At 30.3% G+C, this 24,660-nt stretch overlaps 1 protein-coding gene across 1 annotated transcript in view; it reads right to left on the bottom strand.

Annotated features, from left to right (window-relative positions):
* Positions 1 to 472: 472 nt before the first annotated feature.
* The window catches only part of LOC109605472 (protein still life, isoform SIF type 1-like), a 167,336-nt gene continuing 143,148 nt past the window's right edge, over positions 473 to 24,660 (bottom strand). The window contains exons 18-30 of the mRNA XM_049966193.1: positions 18,212 to 18,412; positions 14,280 to 14,507; positions 11,357 to 11,543; positions 9,741 to 10,001; positions 9,195 to 9,490; positions 8,950 to 9,144; positions 8,690 to 8,798; positions 8,448 to 8,627; positions 8,094 to 8,389; positions 7,509 to 8,034; positions 7,250 to 7,382; positions 6,448 to 6,551; positions 473 to 2,147 (exon numbers count right to left, since the gene is read on the bottom strand). Of these exons, the coding sequence (XP_049822150.1) occupies positions 1,972 to 2,147; positions 6,448 to 6,551; positions 7,250 to 7,382; positions 7,509 to 8,034; positions 8,094 to 8,389; positions 8,448 to 8,627; positions 8,690 to 8,798; positions 8,950 to 9,144; positions 9,195 to 9,490; positions 9,741 to 10,001; positions 11,357 to 11,543; positions 14,280 to 14,507; positions 18,212 to 18,412 (2,892 nt within the window). The 3' untranslated portion in view covers positions 473 to 1,971. The remainder of the gene's footprint in view (positions 2,148 to 6,447; positions 6,552 to 7,249; positions 7,383 to 7,508; positions 8,035 to 8,093; positions 8,390 to 8,447; positions 8,628 to 8,689; positions 8,799 to 8,949; positions 9,145 to 9,194; positions 9,491 to 9,740; positions 10,002 to 11,356; positions 11,544 to 14,279; positions 14,508 to 18,211; positions 18,413 to 24,660) is intronic.

The raw sequence follows: 24,660 nt of genomic DNA, 5'->3' as shown, positions 1-24,660 counted from the left end.
TTTGTAACTCTTAAAATTTTTATATTTTTAACAATTTCATATTGAACTTCCCAACTTCTGTTTTCGGTGTCTTCTTTCTTATTTTTTAACAGTTTCATCTAAAAATATGGATAAAACTTAAAGATTAAATTAAAAACTTTAATATTTTTCAGTAAAAACTGAAAATTCTATAAAAATAATCCAAATATTAATGTTGTCATAAAGTGGTCAAAATATAAAATTGTGGGCTTTATTAAGAGTACATAAAAAGCAGGGTGATGATAGATTTTTATATCTCTTAAATTTATTTTATATTTGGAACAGTTTATTAAATTTTGAAACTTAATCATTATTGTAGTTAATAATAATTTAATAAATATTTCATTTAGTTATAACAATCGAAGTTTATAGAACTTGTTAAAATATATAATGTGGGCTTCTTTAAGAGTAAACAAAAAACAATTTAATGTAATTCATATTTACATATTTTTATTTAAGTTTTGTAAATTTAATGCATATTTTATAATTTGTTGAAGTTGAGTTTTAAAAAGTTTGGTCAGATTTTTCAGTATTTAATTATGAATAATTTATTATATTAATTATAAATTTTTTATTTAGCTTCCACAATCACTTTACTTTTCTATAAATCCTGAAAATAACTTTATATTTTAAGCATAATACAATTATTAGTTATAAAATGGTCAATATATAAAATTGTGGGCTTTACCAGGAGTGTATATAAACTTTCAGTGATTTCAGTGAATTTCTACAAGTTTTAAACATTTTAGTCTGATGTTTCATCACATAAAAATGAAGAAATTTTATTTAATTACTTATTGGGCTTCCACAATCACTTTACTTTTCTATAAATCCTGAAAATAATTTTATATTTTAAGCATAATAAAATTATTAGTTATAAAATGGTTAATATATAAAATTGTGGGCTTTTTCAGGAGTGTATATAAACTTTTAGTGATTTCAGTGAATTTCTTCAAGTTTTAAGAAGTTTAATCTGGTTTTTCAGTATTTAATTATGAATAAATATTAGTTAATTACTTATTGGGCTTCCACAATCACTTTACTTTTCTATAAATCCTGAAGATAAGTTTATATTTTAAGCATAATACAATTATTAGTTATAAAATGGTCAATATATAAAATTGTGGGCTTTTTCAGGAGTGTATATAAACTTTTAGTGATTACAGTGAATTTCTGACAAGTTTTAAAAAGTTTAATCTGGTTTTTCAGTATTTAATTATGAATAAGTAATATTTAATTATTTATTGAGCTTCCACAATCACTTTACTTTTCTATAAATCCTGAAAATAATGTTATATTTTAAGCATAATATAGTTAGTAGTTATAAAATGGTCAATATATAAAATTGTGGGCTTTTTCAGGAATATATATAAACTTTTAGTAATTTCAGTGAATTTCTTCAAGGTTTATATAGTTTAGTCTAGTGTTTCAATACTTAATTATAAAAAATTAATAATTAATTACTTATTGGGCTTCCACAATCACTTTACATTTCTATAACTGGTGAAAATAATTTTATATTTTAAACATAATTAATTATTAGTTATAAAATGGTCAATATATAAAATTGTGGGTTTTTCATGAGTGTATATAAACTTCTTGTGATTTAACCAATACTAACTATTTGAGACAGGTTAAAATCTGAAAATAAAACTAAATGTTAGCCTTAAAAAGAGTAGTTTCCATTGGTAGTTTCCATGTTACTTGTAGACTACAGATGGTGGGATAATGGTTTGAACAAAGCACCCAAATCGAGATCCACGTCCACAGATCGTAGATCGTAGATCGTAGATCATAGATCAGTCAGCGCACCTTTATCAATAGGCGTGTGTCAGTATGGCCTGTCAGTATGGTAGCGAACGCTCAACAACGACCGCTCGAGACTGCGCAGCGGAGCACGTGCGGGGAGGGGTGCGGGGCGGCTGTGGCGGCTTTAGACTGGGCGGCTGCGCCCTATTGCTGGCCGAAAGTGCTGTGCACCTCCAGGCCGCCCTCGATCAGCGATTTTCGCGACGCACTCAGGGATGTAGCGGCGTTCCGGCTGTCCGAATGGTCGCGTCCCTTCCGCGGGAGGGTGGTACAGGTCGCCTCTACTACACTACTGTCTCTGGGCTTCCACACCGGTGACCCTATAACAACACAGTCAACGGTTTGGTACTGGTCTTTGCGACTGAGAGTTTGAGAGAATCTTTCTTTGCTAGGCATTCTTAGACCGAAAATCATCGGTACTCCGTCTCGTGCCGTATTAACAATTTTGGGATACGTACTTTTGCTTTCGCGAGCACTCGTGCCCTGATTTTCTTTTACTTTTACTTATTGAGCATTTATTTTATATATTCTAGCTAATTGATTATCTTATGTTATTTATTATCTACCTATAAATAATCAGTAATCAATATTGGGAATTGTTTTTTCACGTGTCAGGTGATCTAAGTATTTTAATTTAACTCATTTATACTTTAAATTAATTAAATATTAATAAATCTTTAATACACCATATGTATTTCTGTAAATTTAGATTTTTATTTTATTTATTGTTTAATACAATAATAATTTTATTTAAAAGAAGAAATTGGTAATATTAATAATTTATGCAGTTTTTAAATATACATTCATTTAATTAATTTATTTTTTTATTAGTGTAATTAAATTGGATTTTTTTCAATTATACATATATATTATGTATATAATTAAGTTAGGAATGTGTACATAGAAAATTTTTATTTGTATAGTATAAAAAAGTGTTATTTTACTTAATTTAGTTAATTAAATTCAATATAATAATACAAATTAATAAATATCTTATAAATATAATTTTGTTTAAAAGAAAAAATTGGTAATATTAATAATTTATGAGGTCAACTTTTAAATATACATTTATTTAATTAATTAAAAATAATCCTGCTTTGTTTAATTTCTTAAAAAATGTTCAACATTTTTTTTTCTAATTAGAGTAATTAAATTGGATTATTTTTTATTCCAATTATACATAAATATTATGTATTAATTAAGTTAGGAATGTGTATATTGACAATTTTTATTTATATACAGTCTAAACATATATTATTATTTTATTCAATTTAATTAATTAAATTCAATATACAATAAAAGATAATAAATATCTTATAAAAACAATCTTATTTAAAAGAAACGATTAGTAATAATAATAATTCATGAAGTCAGTTTTTAAGTATACATTTATTTGATTAATTCATAAAAATCCAAATTAGTTTTATTTCTTAATTATTTTTAATTAGAGTAATTAAATTGGATTATTTTTTATTTCAATTAGACATAAATATTATGTAAATAATTAAATTGAAAATGTGTATATTGAAAATTTTGAGTTGTATATATTATAAGAAAAATATTTTTATATTGAATTTAATAATGATAATAATAAATGATAATAAATATTTTATTTAAAAGAAAAATATAGTAATAAGGATTTATGAGGTCATTTTTTAACTATACATTTTTTTCGTTAATTCAAAATAATTTTATTTCTTAAAAAAATTAACATTTTCTTTTTAATTGAAGTAATTATTTTTTTATTTCAATTATACATTAATAATATTTATTTTTATTTTATTTAATTTAATTAAGTAAATTATATAAATAATAAGAGATAATAAATATCTTATAAAGATATTTTTATTCAATAGAAAAATTAGTAATAATAATAATTTATGATATTAGTTTATTAATGTACATTTATTTAATTAATTCAGAATAATCCTGATTAGTTTGATTCCTTAAAAAAGTTTTTTTGTTCTCAATTAGAGTAATTAAATTGGATTGTTTTTTATTTCAAATATACATAAATATTTTATAAATAAAGAAGTTAGGAATGTGTATATTACAAAATTTAAATTGTATATAGCATAGAAAGTTTATTTTAATTTAATTTAATTTAATTTAATTCAATTAATAATAAAATATAATAAATATCTTATAAAAATATTTTATACAAAAGAAATAATTAGTAATAATTAGTTTTAAACACATTTATTTAATTAATTCAAAATTGAAAATCTTGATTAGTTTTAATTCTTAAAGTTCAACAAATTAGAGACTACTTTTTATTTCAATTATACATAAATATTATATAAATAATTAGATTAATTTCTATTTCTATATAGTTTATTTTAATTTTATTCAATTTAATTAATTAAATTTAATATTCATAAAACCTTTTAATATATTAAATATATTTGGCATTCCTATAAATAATTTTTCATGTATGACCTTTTTATATTTGTTTTATTAAAAAATGGAAGAGATATGAACTAGAAAAACATAATTGAAATAACTTTAAAAGTTACTATAAAAGACCTATAAAAATATTTAGTTATACTTTTTAAAAGAGTAATAATTAACAGCAAAATATATTTTTATAACATCTAATAAATATAATAAATTTATTTATATATATAAATTATTAAATAATTTTATAACAATCAATATATTTTGTTTATATATAAGTTACTTTGGAATATATTTAAATGCAGATAAAATTATTAATTAAGAACAATGTTTTATTAATCGTTTAAAACTTGTTTAAATTTTAAAAAGTGATATGGTTCTGCATATGAAATGGTGGTGCTGATTATTTGTATTTATATCCCAAATTTTGATTACTTTTGTATATATTTTGAAAGAAAAATCATTGCTGTGGAATGTGGGTATAGATTAAAATCAAATAAACTAACAATATATTATAAAATCGTTAACACAAATTAATGTTTCAATAATTAAAATTGGCAAAATATACAAAGTTATTTTTAATTGCCTTATTAAATAAGCTACAGTACAAAAATATTTAATATGTAAATATTTATAATGATTATCTGAATACAGAATTTATTATGTACTTAACAGCAATTTTGTTTTCAATATAGTAACATGAACGAGTCAAATAAATATCTATCAAACTCTAAAACATATATTTGACATTTATCATATAATAAGCCACAAGACAAAAGCAAATCACTCTACAACAAAATCGTATTTTCACTTATAGTACTACATTGTCCATATAAAGATTTATTTAACTTGGTATCTCTACTCTCATTCCAAGCAAACTACTAATTTGTCCAAATAAATATTATATAAAATTTCCACTAGTACAACAGTCGTTTATATGTATATCACTTAGTTACCCGTTAAATATGTCTTATTATTAGGAAATCAACATATTAGTTATAGTAACACCCTGTTAGCTAGTCTACAGTTAACTATGTACAATGATTTGGTTACGTATTTTACGTCATTACTCAGTATTTAACTGAAATCATGTGCCTCAAGGGCCTGACTCGTGTCTGGTTTCATGAATGATTTTTGACTCGAAATGGGACTCATGACATTTTAAAATTTGGGACATTAGGCTCGTTTAAAAAGTGTATTTACAAATCATGCATCGAAATGTCATAACATATTTTGGTGTGCGGTGCAAAAATTTTGGTAAAAGTGAGGAATATTTAAAAAATTACACTAACACTGCGATCCTTGATGTCGTTTTTTAATTGTCTAATTAGTTAAATCAGAGTTGGCAGTGTTAGTGTTATTAAAAAAAGTGTCGTACGTGTTCAGTATCAATTATATTTAGTTCCCATAGTTAAGTCGTTACTTTAAGACTCTATAACTCTGTGTTCACTAAGCAAAGTACGTATTATATGGAACATAAAATAGGGTCGGTTGAAGTCCAACAGACATTAAGCATACTAATAACTACAGCAAGCGGGGTAGCTACAAAAATGAGGACGAACCAAAAACATCTACAACGGTCTGGGGGGGTGCTTTGGGTTCTTGGGGGTGGGGCGGTGGTTTACTAAACACACTAAACAGTGATCGTAAAAAGTCAACATTTAATTTCATCGTATGCGTCACTCGTAACTCTTGAAAGCACTAAACTGTTACGACGCTTATGCGTATGCTATCCCTTTTCTGTCTTCCCGGATAAGTAACACTCGACACAGGTCGGATTTTCGATGCTCAACGACCGAGACGGTTGCTTCAGCGACGATTTTATCTTCTTCGGACTTTTGCCGTTGTCCATGCTGCCGTCCTTGGACGACTTCCTGTAAGGACTCGACCTACGTGAGTTCTTCGGACTAGTGCTGTCCGTTCTTTTGGTCGTCTTGGTCGGACTCGACTTTCTCGATGTGTTCGGGCTAGATCTTTTGGACTGGCTCGGGCTAGTCTTCCTGCTTTGATTCGGACTAGTCTTCCTCGATTGGTTCGGACTAGTCTTCTTGCTCTGACACGGACTGGTCTTTTTGCTTTGATTGGGGCTCGAGTCTCTTCTGGCCGAGTGATTTTTTGTGGACGCCTCCTGTTTTTTGGGCGAACGGTTTGGTGATTTGTTGCGGTGTGTGTTGTTGGAATGGACTTCGACGCGGATGGTTTTCACGTTCGGGGTTTGCTTACCTAAATCCACGCTCTGCATGGGCTGGAACGTTTCCGGAGCTTGGGAGGATTGGATGAGACGCGCCTGGCTTCCGGTGCTTCCAGCTGACAGTGTCGACGTCGTGCTGCAAAATTAAAGGACAATCACCAATGAGAACTACAAAGTTCCCACTCTTTGTGCTACTCTAGATAAATATTAACTATCAGTTATTCTAATGCTAAAGAAGAGTAAATTTTGAGAGGAGTGTTTTATTTCTGTTTATTTTTGTTAACGTAAACTTGTTCTTTTTTATTGCCTTAAGAATTTGTCTGTTTTATTTCCCAAAAATTTATATATTATCCAGTTTTTTTCAACAATTTTCTGTTAGCTAGATATTTATAATTATTTTATTATTCTTAAAATTACTTTTTTAAATTTCTCACTCACTTTTTAACATTTCCTTGGATATAGAGTTTGCTAAGAACAAAACAATTTATTTACTGATACGAATTTAATTGAAAGAAACTTTCTTTGAAAATAATTGAAACATTAAAATATTTTTAATATTTTTATCTAAAACAATTTTTTACTAGAAATTTGGTAATAACAAATTAATTTTAATATAAAATAGGTTATATTATTTTTAAGTAAGAGGAGGTTCAAAAAATTGAAAACATTCTCTTAAATTATAAAAAAAATATTAAAAATATATTTTGAAACATTGAATTTCAGTGTAATTTTTTTCCAATTTATTATTATTACAAAGAATTCAGTCGCTGCTTGTTTTGTGGCACCAATGGTATTTAGCTGTGCAAGTATGAACTGGATAAGAGAAAATCTTACCTTAGTGTGAGGTGATTAGGAGTTCTTCCCAGTCCTCCTTTGCCTTTGACAGTTCCTCCAGCTTGTGAGTCGTCCTCGCCCTCTGACTTGATGCCTGCCTCATTCCTGTCATGATCTGAACGATTTGGTTTGTCTATTAAAAACACTTGCTTAACACAACGACAACATATTGCAGCATAAACTCATAATAAAGTCTAACTCTATCAATATGAATTGAAGACAAAGTGGGTGAGAACCTCTTCCCTAACGTATACTTTACCTGCAGCGTCTCCAACAGTTTTACTCCTACTCCTGAAGGTGGTCGGAGCCTCCTCCCCTTCCTGGCTGATGTTATCATAGTCGATGTACCCCGCCGAATACCTCTGGTTGGACTTGGACTTTTTCACCTTCCCCAAAGTGTGGGAGCCTTGCACTACGACGGTCTTGGTCGTGGGCCTCTCCAAAGTCTGGCTGTTCAACATCTCCCCCTTGTGACTGGTAACTAATAATATTCCAGGGCCTGCACCAGGTTTCGTGGCAGGTATCGACATGTTCCGCACCGACTCCCGGATGATTTGGCGGATGGTCTTCAAGAAGGCGTTCCGGAAGTCCGCCGTGCTGTTGGAGAGCACGTACACCTTTTCTGAGCGTCGCTGCAGCTGACTTCTTAAGTGGATTAGCTCCCACAAGAAGTGTGAGTCCATGTCTTTGGCTGAGGATGCCCTAACTTGGACTTCAGTCACCGGAATTAGCACTTGGTACCGGATGATTTCCACCTCCGAGGACGAACTCTTACTAGCCACTCCCTTGTTATTGAACAACAAAAATTAGTTTATAAACTGAAGGGGTTGTGATGAAGTCTTACCATAAGCTTCTTCTTTTGCCTCAGCCTTTCCTTGCACAAGAACACCACGGCAGTCTTGAACACGAAGCACATTGCATGCAACTCAAGTCCCTTCTTGATTTTTCCTAGGAAATCTGAAATGTTCAGCCACTCAACTCCACCGTAATACAACAAATCTCCAGGACTAAGGTCTATTGTTTGTTTACAAGACTTCTGGTGTTGCCTGAACAAATGATCAAATATGGCTCCGTATTCTTCGTGTATCCTCTGCATTTCGTTTATGTGTTCTGCTACTTTTTCCATTCCCTTCAAGGCCTCTGAACAACGCAACAAACAAACATTATCCAGCCAAATTAATAACGTTGATTAACTTACCGACTAAGTGTTGATGTTCATCCGTTGATGAATCAGTCAGATTTCTTAGTTGTTGCAGCAACAACGGATACTTTAATATCCTTTGTATTGGCTTTATTAAATACGATTCTAACGTTGAAGAGTGTTGCTGTCTGGGATTTCTCGCGGCGAGGAATTCTTGTAAGGCTTGATTTCCTTCATCTTAACAACGAAGCGAATTAGAAATTACCCTTTAGGGGGTTAATTAATAAAAGTTTACTTACTTGGATGTAAAACTTTTTGTGCCTTACTGTGGCTGGCACAGAAGGAACTGTACAACTTGAAATGGTTTACATAATACAAAAAGGCGCTTCCAATGGAGAATAAAACGTTCTGCAAAAAAAAGTCAATATGTTTAAATTGCTAGTAATTCATTAAAGGCTTTTGATGTTAATTAAATGGGTTTATTCCCATTTTTCATTTAGATTCATTTATTAAACGGACTCGTTGTGGTCAATATTGATTGATATGATTAAAACCTAACCTTAAACTGACTGCTGTACTCAAACTTGTGGAAGTCCGGCTCCAAATCCAGGGCTTCCTCAAGGTTTTGCAGGAATTGTCTTTGGAACGTAACGATTTCTTGAATGTTGCCAAACAGGGCGTTAATTTCGGCGTTCGACAAGAAGGTTTCCTTCTTCAGGGGCTCCAAATAATTTTCTAACAAGTTATTCAAGTGCTGAAACGATTTAACTGTAACACTTCGTGGATCAGCAAGGAACAGTTTACCTTAACGTAAGTTCTTTCAGTATCCACCAGCTCCAGGATGACTTTCCTCAGCTTTTCAGAGTCGGAAAGCTGTCGGGAAGGAGTCAACAATGCCTGTGACGTATTGCTGACTAAGCTTCCAGTAGGGCTCGACTTCCGTGTTTCCTGCGGCGATCGACAGAATCCCGTTACTTGTTCGGCGCTTTTCAGCAGGTTCTCGATCTCCAAGGAGTTGGTTCTCGAGCTCACTTTTATGCCGGAGTCGGTTGGAATTGCGGAAATGTTGTCTGTTAGGTCGGACGAGTATCGATCTTTGCCTAAGAGGGTAATGATTTGGAAATTATTACATAACTTTGGTTCTATGTGTGTGTGGTAGTTTTATTGTTGGAATGCAATGCAGGGGCGCATCTGCAATGCTACAACTTTTTGCTGTTTGTCAGTTTACAATTGTATCCGTGTAATGAGTCCATAAATCACCGAGAGTCAACAAGGCATAGAATTTTGTTTGTTAGGAATTGAAAACAGGCCTCGATTTAGCTGATATAAAACTGTAAATGGATTAATTACCTGGCGCAGGCACGATGAGACCGGAGATCATCTCCTCGCTAATCGCCGGTGGTTCAGAGGGTGGAGGTGGACAAACCAGGCTCTCGATAATATCATCAGTGGCCCTTAGAATGCCGGCCAAGTCCGGAGGTTCAGTTCTTGAGGACCTCATCATCATACAAAGGGCCAGCTCCTCTTGTAACACGCTCTCCAGATACATCATGTCCAAGTCGGACACAATCGCCCCGTTTATCACCATGATTTCGTCGCCCTTTATTATACCTAAAATGGGAATTGATACGACTTAACGTCCGGTTTTTATTAGGGTCGTGTCAATTAAACACGTGTCGCAGCTCCCAGAAACTAATTCCGACAAGTCGTCAGAGGTTTTATTACCAACTTAGAAAGAAAAACCACGTACCGGAGCCATATTTTATTTCTTGTAATTAGGTGGCCAATCTAAACGGCAAAATAAAACTTTATTATTATCGAGTTTGGTATTGGAAATTGCCAAACGACGTGGCCGCAAGAAACTTTGCCTAAGTGATTTCGGTTATTCAGTCGACTCCATCAATTCCCCGTTTACTCCAACTTGTTTTCAATTATGGTGGCCGGATGGAGGGACGTGTTTTAAAGAAATGCGAGTTCAATCGGTTATTGAATAGTGGAGTTTTCCATTTTTGTGGACGCTTCAAGCTTTCAGTGTCTTAATTGTGAATAAAGGGGACATTTCTTAAGTTTTCAAAAATTTGGTGAATGCGATAAATTCTTAAATTTTGGAGGATGGTGAAGACTAAATTATTCTTTAAATTTAGAAGAATTTAACTAAAATCTTAAATTTTATGAATTTTGAATCAAATTATGAACATTTTACTTCAAAAACTTGAAAGCTCAGGAAAAAACAAATCAAATAAATAAATTTTAAAAGTAGATGGTGTTTATTAATTTGTACGTTCACAAATTTATTGTGATTAAAGTTGTACATATTTTTGGGTGATACAAGAGTACATTTTCTTTATTCTGTATCAAACTTTAATTAAAATTACTTCGAAACCTTCAAAACTAGGGACACTTATAGATGATTGTAAGACTAAATTTTTCTTTAAATTTAGAAGAATTTAATTAAAATCATAAATTTTATGAATTTTTAATCAAATTATGAACATTTTACTTCAAAAACTTGAAAACTCAGGACAGAACAAATCAAATAAATAAATTTTAAAAGTACAAGTACAAGTACAGTATTTTTTTTATTCTGTATTTTAAAATTGTGGCGGTGCACTAAATTTTAAATTGTGGCGGATGCGCCTAATTTTAAATTTTGGCGAATGCGTAAAATTTTAAAATTTTGGTGGATGCGCTAAATATTAAAATTTTGGTGAATGCGGAGTTAATTTATTATATATTATGGTTTACTTTTTATAAATTTCTTTAAAAGATAAGAAATTTTCAGCAATTTCAGAAGTCGACTTGTTCACATCAGATAAAGACCAACTTTATAAACTGATCATTTTTATTAGGTCCCAAAAGTGCGACAACTCCGGGCCGCCCTTCCCCACGAAAACGCCCTTAAAATATCGCATTTCCTTTAAAAACAGACAATCGAAGCATCACTCGTGCGACGACGTTAAACTTACCGTTTTGCATCGCCACGCTCTTGTCCTCGACCCTGCTGACGTAGCAGCAAAGTTCGTCCTGTCGATCGGCGTTCTCAACCAGTTCCGCCTCCACACTGAAACCCCACATTTGCTCCAACGTGCTACGCGACACCTCCACCTGATACAGGATCTTGGCGCAAACCTCAACCACCTCGTGTGTGTGTAACTGAAACGGGCAGATCAAATAAACGGATTAGAAGAATAAGTTCAATAATGTTCTTTGGTGCTGAAGACATATTATGTGGCACAAAATTATACCTTTATTCTCAAATGGAATTTAATTAAATCCCCCAATTTTTATTGTCATTTTTCAGTTCATTTATGTACCTATTACTTCAGATAACCAGATTATAATATAATATGGCATTTGTTACTTTTTATTTCATCCCTTTTCAATGAGGATTTGAATGCACAACATTTAAGAGGTGCATTTCGTCTGGATTAAACTATGACTGTTTTATATTAAAACATTTCAGCTTCTGAATGAGAAAATTAAATATTTTAAGATGATATAAGGTTCAATTTATCTTTCAATCTAAAAGAATTTACTTGAAATTTTGGATTTTATGAATTATGAGTTTATGAATATTTATAGATGATGTGAGACTAAATTTTTCTTTAAATATAGAAGAATTTAATTAAAATCATAAATTTTATGAATTTTGAATCAAATTATGAACATTTTACTTCAAAAATTCATTGTGATTTAAGTTATTACATATTTTTGGGTGATACAAGAGTATAATTTCTTTACTCTGTATCAAAATTTAATTAAAATCGCAAATTTTGACGGTTCTTAATCAAATTATGAACATTTTACTTAAAACCTTCAAAACTCAGGTCATTTATAGATGATATAAGACTAAATTTTTCTTTAAATTTAGAAGAATTTAATTAATATCATAAATTTTATGAATTTTGAATCAAATTATGAACATTTTACTTCAAAAACTTCAAAACTCAGGACAAAACAGATCAAATAAAAAGATTTTAAAAGTAGATCTTGTTTATTAATTTTTACGTCTAAAAATTACTTGTGACTAAGTTTGTTACATATTTTTATGGTGTATTTTCTTTATTCTGTAAAAAAATTTAATTAAAATCATGAATTTTGTCATTTTTGAATCAAATTGTAAATGTTTTATATCTAAACTTAAATAAAAAAGATTAATTAAGCTGATTAAGATATTAATTGGCATTTATTGATTGTTACCTCAACAGAATTGGATGAGGAAATTAAATATTTTTCAGAAGCAGGGAAATGGGAAGAGGGAAATTAATTAAAATCATAAATTTTGTCAATTTTAAATGAAACATTGAATATTTTACTTAAATATTCTGATCAAAAACAGACCAAATAAACAGATTCCAATACTAGATGGTATTTATTCATTTTTACTACAAAAAATTCTTGTGAATAAAGAAATTAAATATTTTTAAATGGGATTTCAATTAGTTTTGTGAGAGAACTAAGTTTAAGTTTAATTAATATTAAAAGTTTCAGTCAAATTGTGAACGTCTATCCAAACTTGGGTCAAAACTAGTTCACTTAACATAAGTTTAGTTTGGGATGTTAAATGGTATTTCTGGATTTTTATACAAATATTTATGTCAAAGACAAACTAAACAAACTAAATTTCTTCTCAATGAGATATATTTTATATTAGTGTGTTTTATTTACAGTGTGATAGAGTTTAAATTAAAATCAGGAAACTTAAATAGAAAAAACATGAAATGAAATTGATTTTACTTTTGAAATCACCAAAGGAAATTTAATACGCTATTAATAAATAACCTAATTAACAAACACAGTTTCCATCAGGGACTATTTTTAGAACACCTTAATAGCTTGTTTTCACCACCGTAATTACAGCATATTACATGTTTTTTTCTCTTCGTACTAAACCCAACGAATAACGTAACTGCGTTTTGACATAGATTTCAAAGGCGAAGCCAAGACACAAAGTGAAAAACCGCTCAACAAGTTTATTGCAGCGACGTCAAAGAATCCAGTTATGAAATTATTAATCCGCACTTAAACGTGAACTTAATCTTGACTTATACCATCTCGGAATTAGTTCACATATGAAGCCGTCGCGACGGTCTTAACATAACAAGACGTATTAAAATGTGCATTAATTATAAACGTTCACAGTCTAATTTAGCAGCTGCACACATACACGCCTCGCTGTAACGAGAGCTTAAATAATATCCTGTTTCATTTCGATAATATCACAGCTGGAAGCTGGCGCACAAAGGGATGTTTGAATAATGCCACAGTTTCAGAGTTGGGTGGAAAATGCGTTGAATGCGGTCATTAAACTACACGGTGTTCATTTGCATTTACATTCGATGCACGTTTTAAATGGAACTTGATATGTTTCACATCTCGTTCCACTACAAACTTAGATAACAGCCCCATTCTGTCAAACTTTATGTTTATTGAAAGTTTTCCTAAGGTTTTTTTTGTCACGACAACAGTTTTAAAGTTCCAAAGCGAAACACGAAAGGGTCAACTGCTAATAATTCCACTTCAAATCTCCATGCCACACGTCTGACGTAATGCTTCCTTCAATAATCCAGCCCGTTTATCCCCAACCCCCATTACTGGTCCCCTTTCAATTGTGCAGGAGTTTGAGTCGTCATCTATCACGGAGACTTGCGAATTAACTTGAATACTATTACCAGACAAGTTTTGGAGCCGTCCCAGTGTGTACGGCACACGTTTTATGTCCGCACCAATCACGATATTGGGTCGCATATTTTATGGTCTGGAGGGATTCAGGTATTCGGGGCGGTTGACGTCCACGAATACTGTGGCACGTACTCCCCAAATTCTCTCCCATTACCCCACACCGCCGCAGACCGGAGTGTTATAAGTTATCATTAATAATTGACTCACGTATGTTTCGATGAGGTCGCTTCGATGCGGCACGAAGTAGTTGTGGTCCTCCATCTCGCGTCTCTTCTTCACCCTGATGAAGTGCTCGGTGCAGCTCAGGTTCTTCCTCGCACACGCGCTGGCCAGGAACTCCTCCACCGACATGGAGTCCCTGACGTAGACGGTGGCCGTGGCCGCGTCGGGCAGGGACACTTTCACCGTCTTCTCGCTTTCGTCCCGCGAATTGATCTGGAGGCAACATCAAGGTTTGATTAGGTTTCATACATTTACGAAGAGTACAGTTAGCCATGTTGTCAGGGACGTTTACTATTTTTTTCTTTTAACTTCCGACTCCGATAAACTGTTTCCTCAATTTTAATACGGACTCTTATTTGAATTTTGGTGGATGCGCCTCATTTTAAATTTTGGTGAATGCGCCATTTTATGAATTTTAGTCGATGCGCTTTGCTTTGATTTTTATAACTTATGTATAAGTAAATATTATAAAATACCCAATATATATTTTTGTAGGAAATTAAATGGCCTACAAAAAAGGTCTCTTGTGGTTGATCGATTACACGAACCAATTAGAAGATATTCACATTCAAATCCCAATGTCATACTAAATCTATTTTTTCTGAACTGACTTGTATAACTATATCCAAATAATTAGTAGCTGTGCTTTCTTATATTTACCTTTTTTTCTATTTATATATTTAATGATATTTCTTGAATAAACATTTAAACATTTATTAAACATCAAAATCATATTTTTAGTGTTTTAAAGGTTACTTTACTGATTAATTAAAAAAATTTAAATAGTACCTTTTAAAAATAGACCTAACAGTGGATAAAACAAATTACTTTTAATATAATCAACTTATTCTTAGAATTTGTTTAATTAACTAATTAATTGGATTTATTGCGCATTCGCCATTTTTAACAACAGTTACAAAAATGGTGAATGCGCAACGAAAAACTTAAGTAAAATATTCAAATGAATTAGAATAAGATATTTGAAAACATAAAATTAATTGTCTTTTGGATGTAGATGTAACTATACAATTTGTTTGCGCATTCACGATGTTTAAACATTTATTAAACATCAAAAACATGTTTTTTATAGTATTTTAGAGGTTACTTTACTGATTAATTAAAAAAATTTAAATAGTACCTGTTTAAAATGGATCTAACAGAGGATAAAATAAATTACTTTTAATATAATCAACTTATTCTTAGAATTTGTTTAATATTAATTAATTACATAATTTAAAATTCATGACTTAAATGGATAAATTTAAAATATTTATAAAAAAACTATTAAAATTAGTACATATTGAGATTCGAATGTGAATATCTTCTAAATGGTTAGAGTAATCGAATAACTATAAGAGACCTTTTTTGTAGAGTTTTTAATTTCCTACCAAAAAGTATATTGGGCATTTTTTAATATTTATTTATTTACGAGTTATAAAATTTAGAATTATAGAAGAAATTTTTGTAAAATTCTTCAAATTTTGACCTCCGATAACTTCGAAACGGAAAGAGTTATGAAAAAACTGTAAAATACATTTTTTGTAGAGCATTCAATTTCATACAAGAAATGTAAATAGAAATTTTGTGTATGTTCAAGTAATGGCGAGATATGGATTTTACCTTAAAGTACTGAAGAAAAAATGCAAAACTGAGATGAAGAGGACCTTCCTATTAAAATTAAGGGCTCATCGTTGGAAATCATTATTAAAAGAAGCCTAGGAACCGTTTTTCAGTGTTAAAGTTAAAAAAATAGTCGATTCTAACAGAAATATTAATAAGTTAAAGACGACATTGTCTGTAGAGGTGATGAGTCCTCAGCTTTTTAACCTTCAATGAGTTAAAAGGGTATCTCCATCAGCCACGTCCGAATTCTTAAATCCCAAACATAAATTACGTTTTGTTTTGGCCCCCGTCGTCATTACGTGGAGAACAATTCGGCCAACACAATTCCAAATGGAAAGATGCGGCCATTATTTCAATATTTTACTCGGATCTCGTTAACCTAATTGCGCCGGAAGATACTACCGCCTTAATGGACCCTGACTAATGACAAAATCAAATAAATCGTCCGAACGGTTAGGGGTTTTTCCCCATAAATGGAGAACGATGAGCTTTCAAAACGATGACCGCCACTTGATAACAAGAGAGTTCCAATAATGATTATTTTCTCGGCGTGACATTAAACCAATTTGTCAGGCCAGAAGAAAAAACTGAGAAAGACTTTGTAAAATTATTTTAATTCCTGCTGGAATGAGCTTCCGCAGGACAAATAATGTCTTTATATTATTTAATCAGAGAAGATGCATGTAAGGGTGTAAGGGGACTGAGAATTTGTAGCTCGTAACATGTGGCATTTCATTTTCTGAACTTCCGCCTTCGGTTCACATATATTAAGACGTAGCTTAGACACCCTCGTCATTAAGCATTTTTCACCCGAAACAGGGGCATAAATTACGGTCTGTGTACTGCGAGGAATTTCGTATTATCCTCAAGGAAACGAGATTTTGTCTTCCTTGATCCTCATGACGACACACTCGTGGCATAATTTAATATTATATTCAATGGACTTTTCTATGATTTTAATAATAAGTGGTGATTCGGAACATGGATACAGTTTTATTCAAATAATCCTCTTTGAAAGGAGCCTCCTTTAGTCGGGGCACTTGTTCTTTTTAAATCACTTGGGGGTCCTTTATGGATTTTACATTAGGCCTGGGGCGAAATATAAAAAAGTATATTCAAAAAAGTATCGAATAACATGTTTAAGGAATGTAAAGGCTTACGGTTCCCGAAGCACGAATAGATTTAATACACCTCTTTATTTTTCATTCCTCCATTGACCCCTTTTCAGGGGAGCGTCATAAAAACGACTCCGAACTCAAATGTAACGCAAATTTTAGTGATTATTAAAATGAAATTAAAACCTAGAATCAAAAGTACTTATAAAAAGATAGTTATGATTTTTATACAGTCCTCCTTTTTCTTTGCTCTATTTTCTTGGAAAGTGAATATTTTTTAAAACTAACTATTACAATTTTCATATTCTTTGCATAATTTAGAAAAAATAGGTACTCTTGATTAATTTTGATTAACAGAGCCGTTTTTGAGATATTTTAGTTTTAATGTTTATTTTAATTTTCTTCAACAAAAACGAAGACATTAAAACTCAAATATCTTGAAGACGGTTGAGATAACCAAAATTAATCAAGAGACCTTTTTTCTTCTCAATTATGCAAGGAATATGAAAAGTGTAATAATTCTAAATAATATTCAGTGGCGTAGAAAATAGGGCGAAAGAAAGGTGAACCCCACAGAATCTACACCACTGTAACAATATGGAAAAGTTTATTACGTTGAATAGTACGTATGTATTTTAGGATATTACATACAAAATTTAAACTCTGCTGTACCAAAGACTACAGAAATATGGATAATAAAAATTTTTGTGTTCTCTTGAACACAAATTTTAGAAACACCTTGTATTTAAACAATCAGTATTCACACTGAACAAAAAGTTGTTAGGCCTAATTATTATTACCACTGCATGTCGCAATTAGCAATGGCCGTGTTTTCTTTCCTTCTACACGAGCTTAATTCCAATTTAATTCAGTGATCCAGTTGTAAGATTAGTGAAATTAATGCAGCATGTGTTGGGTGCAACGACGATTTGTTTGTATAATTGCGTTAACGTTGCCAGCACGAATGGCAACACATAAATCTCTATGCTAATATTAAATTTTAGGTAGTGACCACCCCTTTAAAACCATCGAACGTTTCAGGGCGACCGGACCACCATTTGAAATTTAAATTCGGACGTTTCTGCATAAACAACACGAATTACAATATGATTAGGACGCATTCGCATAAAAAGTAGGCGAAAATACGTTACAGATTCCTGTAATAAATTCGTCTGTTACCTGGAGGGACCTCCTGCTGGAGCCGCTGTTGGATCTGCTGAGCATGGGCGGGCGTCGTTTGGTGGCACCGCGTCCGGCCAGCAAGTTGTTCAACAGGGAGGGACTCCTGGCGCAGATGAAGGCGTGGAACGACGAGACGGTGAACACGCCGAGTTTGTTCAGCGTGTTCTTCGTTGCTCTCGACACGTGGGTGAGGAGGGACTGTAACAAAACAACGTTGAGATGTTAGTCAATATGTGGATGGTCACATAGGGATGGAGTTTTATTTTGTTTTGTGAGAGATAAAAGGGTGGAAGTGAAATCGGCCGGGCAGATAAACGATGGACGAGGAACAAAGATGTGGAGGAGCTGGGACAATGGGGCTTTTAGTTTGGCTTTGATGTTTGATAAATTTGTAGTGGGTTTACGTCAAAATGGGTTGAATAACATTTTATAGATTTCTCTAGTGTATTAAATGGGACATTTATTCATTTGTAGTAAAATTTAATTGTGGCCCGCCGAATATTATTACCTTTTGCCAGAATTAAATTGTAAACTGTTTCCACGTACCTTTGGGGCATTACACAATTTAATGACTAACCCTCCATATTATAGAATTAAAAATAAATTATCTAAATTTAGTTTGAATTTAATGAAATTAACTAAATTTGTAAGCATAAAATAAAAGGAAATAATATACAACATTAATTTAATATTTTAATTGATGCACATAAAGATACAGATAAAATTATGCATTAAATTTTATTATACATATTTCGTTTCCACTTCATTAAATAAATTAGTTCAAATTCAATTTGCTTTTAATTTGTATTTAAACTATGGAAATTATTGTGAAACAAATTATAACTTTTAATTAATGTTTTATTTATAAATCGAATTTACAATAAAATTAATCCAAATGATCACAAACATATAATGAAATATTTGTAATATAGTGTTAATGATTTCAAATTTCATTAGTTAATAAATTCGTCGAATATAATTTATATTTCAATCCATATAATTTTCATGACATAAAATATATTTACAAATATTTTTAATAATAATTTAATTAGGTGTTATTCCATAAATAAATATTGATTTAATATAATAATAATGTAAATTAAATATTTTTGCAAAAATAGAAAATTATTTAAAGAATTTAATTTAATTTATTTATTAATTATAACTTATTTAAATTTATTTAAATAAAACAATTTAATCATATAATTATTAAAAACAAGGTGCTTCTACAATAGATGGACAAAATTTGAAAACACAGAACACCTTTTTATAATGAATAAAATATTTTTTTATATAAAGTTTCTCCTTAAAAAAAATTCTGCCCCTCAAATTTAAATTTTAAAAGTTGTTTTTTGTTATATTTCCGCAACCTTTGATCCAATAGTGTTTAAATTTTGTATGTATTATTCTGCAGTACATGTCTACAATTATATGTAAGAAACTTTTTCCTTATTATTACAGTGGCTTAGATTCTAGAGGTTTTACTCTTTTTTCCGCCCTATTCTTTATACAACTTAATATTTTTTAAAACTATTAAGCTTTTTATATTCTTTGAAAAATTTAGAAAAAAAAGCTTTTCTTGAATAATTTTCATTAACATAACCATTTTGGAGATATTTCAGTTTTAATGTTGTTGTTTTAATTGAAGAAAATTAAAATTAAACATTAAACCTGAAATATCTCAAAAACGGCTACATTAATGAAAATTAATCAACAGAAACTTATTTTTCTAAATTCTGCAAAGAATATAAAAAGGTTAATAATTTTAAAAAATATTCAGTGGCGTAGAAAACAGAGCCATAAAAGGGGAAAACCTCCCAGAAACTACGCCACTGTTGCAATATGGGAAAAGTTTATTATATTGAATTGTAGACATCCATTTAAGGATAATATATATCAAATTTAAACACAATTGGACTAAAGGTTACGTAAATATGAGAAAAAAACCTTTTTTATATTTAAATTTATAAAACTGTAATTCCTACGTGAGAAACTTTAAAAACAAAAAAAATATTTAGATTTTGAAATCAATATTAATTAAATTTAACGTTGTATTAAAAAAAATTAATAGTATTTATATAAATGGTATAATGTAGTTTACTAATTTTCAATAGCTTTAAATTAATTCAATATTTAATGGATTTCTATTGATAATATATAATTTAATCTATAGTTTAATGTAATCATTAATTTTATAATGATTTTAAATATATTCTACATCAAATTGTTATATAATTTATTAAATTATATTTAAATATACTTAATTAATGAGGTAAAATGTAATATGTATTTTATAAATTTCCACTGTTGCTTTACATGATTTACAATTAACAATATTTATGATTTATAATAAAATTACACTGAATTTTTAAAGTAGCACCTCCAAAAAATTAAAAAAATATGTATTATGTGTGGTAATACAATAAACTATTGTCACAAAATTTATTGTGTTGTTAAATATTGATAATTGAATAAAATGTTGTAAAAATTTACAACCAAATCAATATGTATGTATGCAAATTGACTTTGAATCAAAAATATTGATACTGGCATCAACAATTTGAATATATTTTAGTTTTTCCTATAAGCCCACCCCCGAATAAAAAAATGGGTCAAAACCGAAAAGAATGGCAAAAACGGATGTTTGTACAGTGAACACCCTACTAAAAAATAACAATCCGAATCCCCGTACCTGAATATCGACGAATTCCAGACGGTCGCCATTGGAAAAATATTCAAATTTTATTCCAGACGAAAATGGACGAACTAATTAGTCTGACTATATCAAAGCGGGATGTAAAAATTTGCATGGGATAGCAATTACTGTATTTGAATATTTGGCCGGCGTTTAGTTTTCGCGATCTCGTTAATCTTGCCACTTCTAGGACCCGAGTGGGTGGTTATAATTCATCGGGGTTGAAGACGGACAAATTATAAATCACGGCCGGATCGCACTTATCCAATTATTGAACTGTTTTCTGCCTCGTTTTATATTTAACTTAAGTAAAATGGAGTAAAATCAATTTACAAGGATCCACCTAGTAAAAATGTGAACGGTGTAATATTTTACTTGTAATAAATTGGCGGAATCCATATAACATAATAAAGCTTTTAAACAAATATGCTTCGGGGTCGATTCATAAATTCATATTTCCCGTAGCAATTTATATCGAAATCCGAAACATTATCCGAATCACCTCGCCGTTATGCCCCGCCGAGAATTTTCATGTATCTATATTGAATCTGACCCTTGTATCTGCTGGAGCCTAATTCTTGCCAATTTAGATTCAAACCGGGACAGGGTAATATTCCGCATTATCATTCTATTTTCCTTTATCTTCTCAGTCCTGGAGATAAGCACAAAGAATACGGAAATGAGTCCGCGATTTTACCTTGGCTTCTCCCCTTTATAAACTTGAATATCGACATGATGAATCTTGATACAGTTCTCGAGGCGTAATTAATATTTTACTTTTCCCGGCATTTGTGCAAGGGAAAACGTTCCCGGGGACGGTTATGCGACATTTTCGACTACTTCACGTTTAGTAGTTTACGGTAAACGTTTATAATACGATGCGATTTGGAACAATTTAGATTCTCCTTGGGAGCACCATTATCATTCCGCTTGGTTTTATCTTTTTTGAACAGAAAAGTAACGGCAAATGAGGGCCGTTTTACCTTTGCTGGTTCGGTGGTTTTGTTTGTTTTCCGGAGTGATCAGCCAGCATCCCAATCAAGGAGTCTTTGGTCGTGGAACATTCGTTGTATTGATAAATCAATTATCGATGGAGTATTATTATGATAACTTGTGTTACCAAGTTCAGTGATTACAATTTTTACTTAATAAAATGTTGCTCGAGAATGGGATAATGGGTCTCTTATATTACCGAAGAATTGAAAGAGAGTAAATTTGTTTGTTTCCGATTTGATAATCTCAAAATACAAGACTTTTTTATTCTATAATCTTCTTTATACAGATAAAGTTTAGAATTATCATTACGTCTTAAGTCTTTGTTATATTATATATGTTAGCTTATATTATTTGTGTATTTTAGGATAACTGAAGTTAGAAGATTCAATTATCATAGTATTTGTTAAATAATGATGTTAGCTTATATAAAAGATCTTTGAATAGGGAATAATAGGTCTTCAGATTTACTAAAGATTTGAGTAAGAGTGCTTTTGTTGGTTTCTTGTTATCAGTATATTTTATGATAACTGAAGTTAGAATTTTCAAAAATCATAGTCTTTGTTAAATAATGATTTTAGCTTATGTACAAGATCTTAGGAAAGGAAATAATAGGTCTTCAGATTTACTAAAGATTGGAATAGAAGTGATTTTGTTGGTTTTTTAGTTGATAATGATAAATAATTTCAATCTATTTTTTTTTGGCATCGATGCTTCTTTATACAGATAAAAGAATTATCAATGTATTTTATGATAACTGAAGTTAGAATTTTCAATTATCATAGTCTTTGTTAAATAATGAGGTTAGCTTATGTACAAGATCTTTGGAGAGGGAATAATAGGTCTTCAGATTTACTAAAGATTTGAATAAGAGTGATTTTGTTGGTTTCTTAGTTGATAATGCAGAATTTCAATCCATTTTTTTGGCATCGATGCTTCTTTGTACAGATAAAATAATTATCAGTGTATTTTATGATAACTGAAGTTAGAATTTTCAATTATCATAGTCTTTTTTAAATAATGATGTTAGCTTATGTACAAGATCTTTGGAAAGGAAATAATAAGTCTTCAGATTTACTAAAGATTGGAATAGGAGTGATTTTGTTGGTTTCTTAGTTGATAATGCAGAATTTCAATCAATTTTTTTTGGAATCGATGCTTCTTTATACAGATAAAAAAAATATCAGTGTATTTTATGATAACTGAAGTTAGAATTTTCAATTATCATAGTCTTTATTAAATAATGATATTATTTTATGTACAAAATCTTTGGAAAGAAAATAATAGGTCTTCAGATTTACTAAAGATTTGAATAAGAGTGATTTTGTTGGTTTCTTAGTTGATAATGCAGAATTTCAATCAATTTTTTTGGCATCGATGCTTCTTTGTACAGATAAAAGAATTATCAGTGTATTTTATGATAACTGAAGTTAGAATTTTCAATTATCATAGTCTTTTTTAAATAATAATGTTAGCTTATGTATAAGATCTTTGGAAAGGAAATAATAAGTCTTCAGATTTACTAAAGATTGGAATAGGAGTGATTTTGTTGGTTTCTTAGTTGATAATGCAGAATTTCAATCAATTTTTTTTGGAATCGATGCTTCTTTATACAGATAAAAAAATTATCAGTGTATTTTATGATAACTGAAGTTAGAATTTTCAATTATCATAGTCTTTATTAAATAATGATATTATTTTATGTACAAAATCTTTGGAAAGAAAATAATAGGTCTTCAGATTTACTAAAGATTTGAATAAGAGTGATTTTGTTGGTTTCTTAGTTGATAATGCAGAATTTCAATCCATTTTTTTGGCATTGATGCTTCTTTGTACAGATAAAAGAATTATCAGTGTATTTTATGATAACTGAAGTTAGAATTTTCAATTATCATAGTCTGTTTTAAATAATGATGTTAGCTTATGTACAAGATCTTTGGAAAGGAAATAATAAGTCTTCAGATTTACTAAAGATTGGAATAGGAGTGATTTTGTTGGTTTCTTAGTTGATAATGCAGAATTTCAATCAATTTTTTTTGGAATCGATGCTTCTTTATACAGATAAAAAATTATCAGTGTATTTTATGATAACTGAAGTTAGAATTTTCAATTATCATAGTCTTTTTTAAATAATGATGTTAGCTTATGTACAAGATCTTTGGAAAGGAAATAATAAGTCTTCAGATTTACTAAAAATTGGAATAGGAGTGATTTTGTTGGTTTCTTAGTTGATAATGCAGAATTTCAATCAATTTTTTTTGGAATCGATGCTTCTTTATACAGATAAAAAAATTATCAGTGTATTTTATGATAACTGAAGTTAGAATTTTGAATTGTCATAGTCTTTATTAAATAATGATATTATTTTATGTACAAAATCTTTGGAAAAAAAATAATAGGTCATCAGATTTACTAAAGATTTGAATAAGAGTGATTTTGTTGGTTTCTTAGTTGATAATGCAGAATTTCAATCAATTTATTTTTACATCGATGCCTTTTTATACAAATAAAAGAATTATCAGTGTATTTTATGATAACTGAAGTTAGAATTTTCAATTAACATAGTCTTTGATAAATAATGATGTTATCTTATGTACAAAATCTTTCTAAAGATATTAATAAGTCGTCAAATTTACTTAAGACTGGAATAAGAGTGATTTTGTTGGTTTCTTAGTTGATAATGTAGAATTTCAATCAGTTTTTTTGGCATAGATGCCATTATTGTATTTTATGATAAGTGAAGTTGGAGAGGGAAGAA

This window comes from Aethina tumida, chromosome 4 (assembly GCF_024364675.1).
Source record: "Aethina tumida isolate Nest 87 chromosome 4, icAetTumi1.1, whole genome shotgun sequence".
Taxonomy (NCBI): domain Eukaryota; kingdom Metazoa; phylum Arthropoda; class Insecta; order Coleoptera; family Nitidulidae; genus Aethina; species Aethina tumida.
The sequence above is the reverse complement of the archived record's forward strand: the minus strand, read 5'-3'. Positions and strand labels throughout refer to the sequence as shown.